Here is an 11,946-nt window from a genome sequence, read left to right as displayed (position 1 = left end):
GAAAGAGAAACTTATGTGATTTAATTCATTTCTGTAAATAAAAATAATATATAATATTACTATAAATCTATATATATATATATATATATATATATATATATATATATATATATATATATATATATATGATTTAGAATTTATTTAATAAACGCTCGTAGCACTCGTTTGTCATCTTGATAGTTATTAATCAAGTTAAAAACGAACTTATGTGATTTTAAAATAAACGGTGATCTGAAAATGAGTTCTATAAATTTTAGGCTTATTAAAAATGTATTTAGGAACTATTTGTTAAGTTTTAACACTTTTTATATTTTACCCAGAATTGAGAGGGACAGTTGATGTAATTTTTATTTAACAAATTAAGAATCGAATTTTATACCATAATGACCAAAATAGATAAATATAATTATTGTAAAATTTTAAGAATTTTTCGAAGACTTTTAATCATCACTAATTTATCAACGGGGTACGAAATAATAGTCCGTGAAAACTGTCGGTAGAATAAGTTGAAATTGAAGGCTGCATTACTGTAATTCACGGTTTTTAAAGTTTCAATCATACATGTTATGATTATTGATTTACTTATTTTATTATAATTATTATTATATTATTAATATTAATTATTAGATTAATATATAACTATAAATGTACGTATGCATTGTAAACTTTGAGAACACCACTACCTGTTTATTCGGTTTAAAACCCACTTCACCTCTTGTTTTCCACTTCTATCGATCATCATGTTGATCAAGCCACCACCACCCTACAACAACCATCGGTCACTTCCGCCACCACTTTTACTTTTGCTGTACCACCGAATACATCACCAAATCATCACCTTCGAGCCACCTTAACAACCACCATCACTCCATAGTTGAACACTAGCCCTTGATTGCCTTTACTGTTTCTAGTTCAATCGAAACTCACAAACCAAAATCACTTGTGTTAAACACCACGAACCACCCCTCTCTCTCACCTTCTCTCCTATCTCCCTCCTCCTTCTTCTTATTATCTTCTTCGTGAACTCACAAAATTATCACCGGACCTCCATCACTACCATCTTCGAACCATCCCATCACAACCACCATAACCACCATTACTTGAATCCTTGTAAACTACTAACGACTTCTGCTTATGTCCGAGACACAACACCAACATTCTTTTCGAACATCTTTAAAAACCTGCAACTGTCGGGAACCACTGCAGCACTGCTGCTATGTTCCTGTGTACATTTGAAAAGACCACCACCTTCTACCTGCTACTACTACTTTGCTATTTCCCGCTTCCATTTTTCTGGTACAGTAACTAGAAGAATGATGATGATGATGCTGTTTTTATGTTACTGCTGCATGGTTTCTATGGTTACAGCCTTCGAACAAGATCCAACCTCCACCAGAAATCACCTATATTTGTCGTGTTATTCGATTGAGATATTATATATTTTTTTTCTTTCTCGTACAGTTTTTTAGCCCAACGAAGCCCAACATATTTTTTTATCAGTCCAGTATAAATGGCCCATTTAGAGGCCCAGTACCATCACTACATATCATTAGAACGACTGCCGATATTCGCTGTGTGATTGTTTCTGTTTACGATAAACAACAGTGAAGATGATTATGATGAAAAAGGAAACGAGAATGATAATAAAACCGTGATGCTTGATGATAATATGATGGACCATGATTAGATTAAATTGGGTTATGTTAAGTGGGTTTAAAAAGAAGATGGAAAGTAAACGGTTTCGATTATGTTAAGTAATTAGTCATGAGAGTTATTACAAGAAAATAGCCAAGGTTGAAGAACTCGTAAATCGGGGAGTTCTCGGCAGGACAATTTCTGGGAGTTCTCGGAGAACTCGGGAGAACTCAGTTGTTGACTTTTGTTGACTTTCTAATATAAATATATATTTTTGAATATATATTAACCTTTTGAGATAATTTATATGATATATATATATATATATATATATATATATATATATATATATATATATATATATATATATATATATATATATATATATATATATATATATATAAACAAACACTTATATTCTTCATGATACATCTTTTGAGATAACAGATAAGTAATAGCAATTGCAAGCACTTGCAAGCACAAAAGGTATAATATAACTAGCATTTACAAGCACAAAAGGTAGGTAGTGGACTAGTGGTACACTGGTACATCTTCATGATAATATAGTATTCATATCTGGTACACTGGTACATAATATAAGTAGTAACAAAAGCAAGCATCAAGTCTTCATGTCTTTAAATAAACATCTTCATGTCTTTATCATTCTTCGGCGAAGATAAAATCATCATCATGTACATAGTTTCGTTCAAGGATTTCAACTCCATCCGGCTCATACTCTAACTCATCATCTACTTCCTCCTCCTCCTCCTCACTTTTCGACTCGAAATCTTCAAAAAGTTCTCGTGTACTTGTTCTACTCACTCTTGTAGCGTCACCATTAAAATCATAGGTCAATCCCTCATCTAAAATCCAATCTTGTGCCTCGGTTGTGGATTCATTCGATAAAAGTGTATCACGACTTAGTCTTTCCTTTCTTTTTGAGTTTTTATTTATCAAGTTCCCATTAAATTGAATATAAACAAGGTTGTTCACCTTATTTGCCTCGAGCCTATTTCTTTTTTTCGTATGGATCTACAAAGTTAACATAAGGCAACAAATAAGTAAATAAATAACATAAAACTAAAAAGATTAAGTAAAGTCACTAACCGCTTCAAACGTGCTCCAATTTCTCTCGCATCCCGATGAACTAGTGGTTAAAGAAAGTAACCTCATAGCAGCAATTCTCAAATTAGGAATCTCACCACCATAGTTTGACCACCAACTTGCTACAATTTAGTTTATATACATATATAAGTAGATACATATCATAATCATAATATATATATACATATATACATATACATATATATATATATATATATATATATATATATATATATATATATATTTGAGTAATATGAAATTAGAGATACCCGGATCATATCTATCATTGTTCACCTCACATCCTTTGATTGCAATCACCCAACTAAACTTTCCTTGTTTTTCCTTGTAAATTGGCAACTCATCATTAACTATTCTAAGTTGCAACTCTATATCATCGGGATATAATGTCTCAATGACTTCAACAACGGCATCATTCGCCCTTCCATCATGTTGGATACTTGAATCGTTATAATAAGAATAAGGATTCAAGATATAAGCCGCCAAATGTAGGCATGAATCAAGTCTACCATCCGTCTTAGCATATATGATGTTCATGATGTCCGAATAAAGTTCATTGTTATTCTTCAAAGCATCTTTGATTTGTTGTTTAGCCCTTTTAAGCTCACCATATAAGAAACCCATTGAAGGCTTCCAATCGGCATCTACCATCCTTAAAACTTTAACTAAAGGTTCAAAGACACTTAGGCATCTTGTCACACCCCAAGTTTTGTTTGCAATCGCCAACTGACAAACTTCTTTCCCTTTCTTCTTCTTTGAATGGTTACATGCTTCCCATTGCGCACTCATAAACATTTGTCTTAGTTGCACTCCCTTTTCAAGTAAACTTTGCAAAGTTAGAAATGCGGAAGCAAACCTTGGAACTCCCGGCCTTACAATATCCCTCTTCATGGTGTATTTCCGCATTAAAGCCAATGACTTGTGGTGAGCATAAATGAACACCGTTATTTTCCTTGCACTTACAAGTGTTTCTTTGTACCCTTGAAGGTTACCAATACCTTCATAATCAAATAACAAATGTCAAGTTACCTACTGTATGTTAATGTCAAGTAGGTAATATTAATTTCAAAATCAAATATTAACATACAGTAGGTAATATTACTTTCATAATCAAATATTAATGTCAAGTTAATACCTACTGTATTGTTAATCATGTCAAGTTAATACCTACTAATGAGTTTTAAATATTAATACAACATAAGGAGTTTGGAATATTACCTTCCAGTGCGAGGTTGATTGAATGGGCCGCACACGATGTCCAAAATATCGTAGGTCGTTTCGTCTTCAATATTTTTGCCGCTGCCATATTGTTAGTATCATTGTCAGTAACAACTTGCACAATGTTTTCGAGACCGACTTGTTGAATGCAACCCTCAACGTACTGATATATATGGTCGCCAGTGTGAGATTCATCGGAAGATTCTTTTGATGACAAAAAAACAGTCCCTGACTTCGAATTCACACACAAATTGAGTATGGTTCTTTTTTTTGTATCGGTCCACCCATCCGTCATAATCGAGCAACCGTTAGTCTTCCATTCATCTTCGTATATTTTCATTCGGGTTTTTGTTCTTTCAAGCTCTTTCTTTAGTAAGGTTTCTCCCAACTGATATCTTGTTGGACCTTTAGCCCAAGGTCTAAATTGACCGGCCGCCTCCAACATAGCATTGAACTCATCATTGTCAATTGCATTAAAAGGAATTGCATGTTGATAAGCCTACCGTGCACAATAATCATTCAAACGAGCCTCTCTTTCTTTTCTCATAACATTATCAAGGCCGGTTTGTTTATCTTTTCCTTTTTCAAAAGATGTAAATTTATGCATAGGTCCATAAGAACATGGCGGCTTCATCCCTCCAAACGTTTGTTCCATTTCATCTAAGTCAATGTGGTTTTCACCATCAATCCTTACATCCCTTCTAACATCTTCACGATGATCTTGTTTACATTTCTTCTTAACAGAGAGTTCATCGAGAGCTTTTTTACATTTTAAGACATCTCCTGGACTAGCTTTTGGACATGGTTGAACATTTCCAGTTACCCCCGCAATGTGTTGTTTCAGTCGATGAATTCCACCTGACATAATCTTTTTACATAGCATACATTGCACTTTTGTGAGAACAACTTTATCAGGCAAAGTACCATACTCCCACCCAACATCAGATGATTTCCTTTTATGAGTAGTAGAATCAACAGTTGATGCGATATCATATTCTACAAATGAACATTTAACACAACTAATCAAACATCTAACACAATGTTACTACATATAATCAAACATCTAACACAATTAATCAAACATTTAACACAGAATTAGAACAATCAATCACACATTTAACACAATATTTCTACACAATTAATCGCAGATATATACATAATTAGAACGATAGATGATCAGAACAATAGAAATCAAACCTGATGATGATTTATTTGCGATTTGTGATGAAATCGAGCAGTGAAGGAGACTAGTTTTGTTGCAGAGATACGTAGCAGACTAGCACTCGTGAAGGAGAAGAGACGAAGAGGTTGAATTGCTAACCCTAAAAATTATACGATCAGATACTTCACAGAATCACAAGAGACGAAGAGGTTAAATTGCTAACCCTAAAATTGACCGATTTTCTGAGCGATTCAGCAAACGATAACTCGCCAGAACCCTAGAAACGATTTCTCGCCGATTTCTCGGCCGAGATTTATGATTTTTACAACCCTGAAAATAGCTAACGGTTCAATGGTTGAAGGTGTTGATAGTGCTATAAATGAACATATATTTAGTATCAATATCCTTCCAAAATGTAAAGTATTTAGTTGTAATTGTTATATTTTAAGTTGTAATCGTTTATATTAAATAAGTGCAAAGACAAAAGGCGAAAACGAAGATTTGATGACGCAAACGTCCAAAAAGCTCAAATGTACAAGATACAATCTAAGTGGTTCAATTTATTAATAAGAAACGTCTAAAAATGACAAGAGTACAAGTTACAGAACGCAAAGTACAAGATATTAAATTATACGAAAGGACGTTCGAAAATCCAGAACTGGGACCTGAGCCAACTATCAACGCCCGATGCAACGGACCAAAAATTACAAGTCTACTATGCACAAGAATATAATATAATATTTAAATAATTATATAAATTATTTATATATTATATTAAATAACGTCGACAAGCTAGGAAACAAACCAAGGTAGGCTGGATCCAGCTGGCCATGCGATCGTATGGCCCTGCTGCCTTATTTCCATGCGATCGGATGGCATGAAAAAGTTGGCCAAGTGCTATAAATTCGCCAGTTTCAGTCGACTATAAAAATATATATATCATATACTCCTCTGTAATAATAATAAATATATATATATATATATATATATATATATATATATATATATATATATATATATATATATATATATATATATATATATATATATATATAAGTATAGTGTAGTTTTATATTAGATTAGTTTGGTTTATGTAAAAGTTATTTAACGGGTTCTAAAGTCGAAGTTCTGTCTGTGTAAAGCTACGCGATAAATACTCAATGTAAGTTATGTTCTCCTTTTTAAATTAATGTCTCGTAACTAAGTTATTATTATGCTTATTTAAATTGAAGTAATCGTGATGTTGGGCTAAATATTAAGATGGGGTAATTGGGCTTTGGACCATAATTTGGGTTTGGACAAAAGAACGACACTTGTGGAAATTAGACTATGGGCTATTAATGAGCTTTATATTAAATTAACGATACCTCGTTAATTTAATATAAAGGTTACAATTTGACGTATCTATATATAACCACATACGCTTAATCGGATACGATGGGCGGGATATTTATAAATACAAATTATTGTTCATTTGACCGGACACGGGGATGGATTAATAGTCAATGGACTCATTAAAACAGGGTTGGATTACATTCAAGGGTAATTGGTGTAATTGTTAACAAAGTATTAAAACCTTGGTTTACACACAGTCGATAACCTGGTGTATTCATTAAACAAAGTATTAAGACCTTGTTACAGTTCGAATCCCCAGTTAGTTAGAATATTTGACTTCGGGTATAAAGTTAAAATTGCCGAGCATTTTATAATTATGACCGATGAACTATTATGGACAAAAACCATATTGGTTTCAAATACATCCAGGACAAAGGAAAATTAACCCAGGGTAATAAATAATCAAAACGTCAAACATCATGGTTACAGAAGTTTAAATAAGCATAATTATTATATTGTTATTTATTTTACGCACTTTAATTATTGTCATTTATATTTACGCTTAAGTTTTAAAATCGACAAACCGGTCATTAAACGGTAAACCCCCTTTTATAATAATAAATATTATAATATATAATTATATATATTTGTACAAATATAGTTATATAAAAATATAGTGTGACCGTCTCCCTGTGGAATGAACCGGACTTACTAAAAACGATACTACTTTACGATTAGGTACACTGCCTATAGTGTTGTAGCAAGGTTTAGGTATATCTCATCTGTAAATAAATAAATAACTTGTGTAAAATTGTATCGTATTTAATAGTATTTCGTAGTAAAAACAATAGTATTTCGTACCCCTCTGCTTTAACATCAAGTTTTTGGCGCCGCTGCCGGGGAATCGACGAAATGCTATATTTTTAATTTATTTTTGTATAAATATATTTATAAATAATTTTTAGAAAAATAATATAAAATTAAAAAAAAAACCTGGAAACCAGGCCCATGCGATCGCATGAGCCGGATGTTGTAAAACCATGCGATCGCATGGCTGACATGACAGACCCAAACCTTGGACTGAATTTAATTCGCGTAGGGTTTTAATATATTTATTATTATTATTTAGGCTTTAGTTATAATATATTAATTTGTTTATTTTAGTTTTAATTTTTAATTAGTAATATTAAGTTTTAATTATTATTATTAATTATACAGTTTAATATATTTATATAATAAATAATATAAAAATAATATTTTTATAAAATAAGTAATTTTGTCATTTTTTTGTCTCTTTTTATAATTTGTATATTTTAAATATTTGTATATTTATCGTTCGTAATTAGTTTTAAACTTAGTTTTTGCCGTAGAATTTTTATATTTCTATATTTTTAGGCTTTACCGTAAAATACCTTAAGTGCTTTTTCTTTAGATTAAGATTTATGCGCTTTAAAATTTTGCGACGCCGTTTTAGATTTTAGTGCCAATTTAAGTAATTGTCGTTTTCCGAATAAAATTGCATTTACCTTTAGACCTTTAGGCGCAACTTTTTAGATTTAGTTTTTAGACTTTTAAGTTTCGACGTTTTTCTTTCTTATTTTTATTTTTCGACTTTTTTTACGCTCTTTTTCTTTTTCATTTCTACGCGCTAGTTTTTAGGACATAGATTTTTATTTCGACGAAAAATTATTTTAAGCGATTAAATTGATAGACATCCAAATTTTCTGGTTCGTAGTAATAGTTGGATTTGTTAGTGGCAAGTTGTGGGCTTCCGATTTAAAGGGTCCTGGCTACCTGCTGCATCTATTGGCTATACGAAACGTGGGCAAAATCAGAAAAGTCTATTAATTTAAAATTTAAGTAATAAGTGTAGTATGAAAAATCTCAAAAATATTTTGGAAACTCTTTATGACATACGAAATCAATACTCTCAACCGAGTGTTGATGACAATTAGTTCGGTCAATCTTGGATCACGAATGACGAAACAATAACTGGTTGTGAAATCTGTGGAGATTATCACTCAACATGGGAATGTTATTATTACTTTCCTATGGAAAATTATGAACCCATGGAACCTGAATGGAACGATTATGAAGAATACAATTCAAATTGGGATTATTCCCAAGAATATTTACAAACTCCACAACTAGAAGACGAGGAAAATTATGTGTCTGAAAATTCTTTAGATTATATGAAAATCAAACTCGAAGAACTTGATGCTCAAAATGAACAAATGAGAGAGTTTGTAAATAGGCAAGCTGAAACTCTATCAGATTACACACCTGTTGATCTGAGGAGTATTGTGCAAGAAAAACTCATATCATCGAATTTTGTTGAATTCGAGAGCTCTGAAATCACCAATTATTCCGATGATACTTTTTATTCAGCTTTACCAATTTCACAACATATCGACACATTAGCCTCTACCGACGAAATCATCGATCAATCAATGAATGAAGAAGAAGTAAGGGTGACAAATTGGTACTCTTGGGAAAACGATAACGTTGAAAATTTTACCCCCGAGACCAAAGTGGTGAGACCGATAAGTACCGTTAAAGAAGAAGAATTTGTTTCGATCCCGAAATTCACCATTCCACAACCTTCCAACCCAATATTCTCAATAGATGAGTCATCTACCGAAGATGAACTACGAGCTGTAATAGATAATGACATCTCAAATTTCACCCAATTGGGTAATAGAGGTGAAAACTTTGATCCCAAGAATAAATGGAAGGAAATGTTAGGAATTGTCCACCCTATAGAAATATGTATGTCGGTGTATAACGATCCATTTGACCAAGAACCAGAAAAGAGACATATTCATTTACTAAAAGCTACACTTAAAAAGGAATTAAGTAGTGACGATCGGGTGAGTCTAAACTTTAAACCCATTGATATATTATACACCACCCGAGATGTAAATAACTGGCTCACTATTCTAATTCGTGGAACTTATTCTACCGACTTCACATGTCGTCAGCTAAGTGTGGGGAAGTCTAACCCCACTTAACGTTAAATTCGAGGTTCAGGTTAGTACATAACTCGTTAATAAACATGAATAATAAGTTAGGGTAAAAGACGCATTTTCAAAGATTAGCAAACAATTCAGAAAAGCAACCGTTTTTGAAGAAAAACATGTGTGATAAAACAAGAAGGAATTAACAAGTTATTCAATTAAAAAACTATCTATCACATGTTTCTGTAAAGTTATTGCAGGTGCTTTTGTTTTGGACTAAATTAACTGTTTTACCCGCAATATTATAATAAAGATAAAAGAAAAGATGGATATAGACGATGAATAAATTCCATCATTAAAAGGAAGTAAAGTCTTCCGAAAAAGACACGCGCTTCTTGATTTAGGTCAGGAAGTTGTCGTCCAGACCAGCTGTAGGTTGACGAAAAATCTAGAAAAGTCATCTCTAAAATCAGCAGGAAATCCACGGACCTCAGCATCAAACAGGGTCGCCATGTGGTCAGACTTATCCTAACCATGAGAGGATCTGTCTTGTAAAATGGGAAGGGCACCGTGCAAATTAGCTTGATAAGACTAATGAATCAGACCCCCAGAAAGGATAATCTCCTTAAAGATTAAAAATCAGCTTCTAAGCCTGATATTACTCAATCCTTGAGATTGACATTAAAGATTGAGAATTACAAACTCATGGAATTCAATGATATCTAAACTCGAGCTTGAACGAGAAAATATTTTGATCAAAATTAAAACCGATTTGTTTTCTGAAAACCTATTTTCAATGCGTTCATTACCATTGAACGTAAAATCCTAGGAATTCACCTGGAATTCATTAGGTCACCTGAACCAAATTGGGTGTCAACCGTAAGAACGGTGGTTGTATAGCATGGTCGAAGACAGGACCTTGTGCCAGACCAAAAAAATTATAGGGTGATCTTTACTATTGCTCCTACAAAGGATAGTAATTGCATCCGACACGTTTTAGACCATGAACATCTGCATGTCACGGGACATTGCCTTAACAGTTGCTTGTTCAACGCTTTCCTTTACAACAGGACAGTAGTTTACCGAAAGGTAATATACGGAGCAAGTATACTGGACGTGTTGCTTTCCTAATACAAGGTTAGCAAATGGGTGACACAAAACCATAAGTTTTGAGCTAAAATTTTCAAATCTGAAACCCACCAAACCCACAAAAACATTTTGCAAACACCGGTGAAGGGTTATTCCGGAAAACTTATCTAGGGTAAAAGCTAGAATGAATTTTCAAAAGATCAAATGTTTCATAAATGAAATGTCCCGTTCTTATTGATTAAAAACGTTCCACATTAATTGATTTCGTTGCGAGGTTTTGACCTCTATATGAGACGTTTTTCAAAGACTGCATTCATTTTTAAAACAAACCATAACCTTTATTTCATAAATAAAGGTTTAAAAATCTTTACGTAAATTATCAAATAATGATAATCTAAAATATCTTGTTTACACACGACCATTACATAATGGTTTACAATACAAATATGTTACATCGAAATCAGTTTCTTGAATGCAGTTTTTTTTACACAATATCATACAAACATGGACTCCAAATCTTGTCCTTATTTTAGTATGCAACAGCGGAAGCTCTTAGTATTCACCTGAGAATAAACATGCTTTAAACGTCAACAAAAATGTTGGTGAGTTATAGGTTTAACCTATATATATCAAATCGTAACAATAGACCACAAGATTTCATATTTCAATACACATCCCATACATAAAGATAAAAATCATTCATATGGTGAACACCTGGTAACCGACATTAACAAGATGCATATATAAGAATATCCCCATCATTCCAGGACACCCTTCGGATATGATATAAATTTCGAAGTACTAAAGCATCTGGTACTTTGGATGGGGTTTGTTAGGCCCAATAGATCTATCTTTAGGATTCGCGTCAATTAGGGTGTCTGTTCCCTAATTCTTAGATTACCAGACTTAATAAAAAGGGGCATATTCGATTTCTATAATTCAACCATAGAATGTAGTTTCATGTACTTGTGTCTATTTTGTAAATCATTTATAAAACCTGCATGTATTCTCATCCCAAAAATATTAGATTTTAAAAGTGGGACTATAACTCACTTTCACAGATTTTTACTTCGCCGGGAAGTAAGACTTGGCCACTGGTTGATTCACGAACCTATAACAATATATACATATATATCAAAGTATGTTCAAAATATATTTACAACACTTTTAATATATTTTGATGTTTTAAGTTTATTAAGTCAGCTGTCCTCGTTAGTAACCTACAACTAGTTGTCCACAGTTAGATGTACAGAAATAAATCGATAAATATTATCTTGAATCAATCCACGACCCAGTGTATACATATCTCAGTATTGATTACAACTCAAATTATATATATTTTGGAATCAACCTCAACCCTGTATAGCTAACTCCAACATTCACATATAGAGTGTCTATGGTTGTTCCGAAATATATATAGATGTGTCG

At 32.6% G+C, this 11,946-nt stretch overlaps 1 protein-coding gene across 1 annotated transcript; it reads right to left on the bottom strand.

The window, feature by feature from the left end:
- Positions 1 to 2,295: 2,295 nt before the first annotated feature.
- Positions 2,296 to 4,420, bottom strand: LOC139896170 (uncharacterized). Its single transcript, XM_071878764.1, has 4 exons — positions 3,976 to 4,420; positions 3,009 to 3,755; positions 2,743 to 2,861; positions 2,296 to 2,667 (listed from the first exon to the last, which is right to left on the bottom strand). Exons 1-4 carry the CDS (start codon positions 4,418 to 4,420, stop codon positions 2,296 to 2,298), a joined length of 1,683 nt encoding a protein of 560 aa, XP_071734865.1.
- Positions 4,421 to 11,946: the final 7,526 nt, after the last annotated feature.

This window comes from Rutidosis leptorrhynchoides, chromosome 1 (genome assembly GCF_046630445.1).
Source record: "Rutidosis leptorrhynchoides isolate AG116_Rl617_1_P2 chromosome 1, CSIRO_AGI_Rlap_v1, whole genome shotgun sequence".
Taxonomy (NCBI): domain Eukaryota; kingdom Viridiplantae; phylum Streptophyta; class Magnoliopsida; order Asterales; family Asteraceae; genus Rutidosis; species Rutidosis leptorrhynchoides.
The sequence above is the reverse complement of the archived record's forward strand: the minus strand, read 5'-3'. Positions and strand labels throughout refer to the sequence as shown.

Bases quoted from the DNA above. Each gene is read 5' to 3' on its own strand.
- LOC139896170 (XM_071878764.1), bottom strand. From the start codon at position 4,420: ATGTTGGAGGCGGCCGGTCAATTTAGACCTTGGGCTAAAGGTCCAACA. The intron at 2,862-3,008 runs GTATCTCTAATT...ACTAAATTGTAG, and splicing joins CAATGATAGATATGATCCGG to CAAGTTGGTGGTCAAACTAT. The intron at 2,668-2,742 runs GTTAGTGACTTT...TTAACTTTGTAG, and splicing joins ATTGGAGCACGTTTGAAGCG to ATCCATACGAAAAAAAGAAA.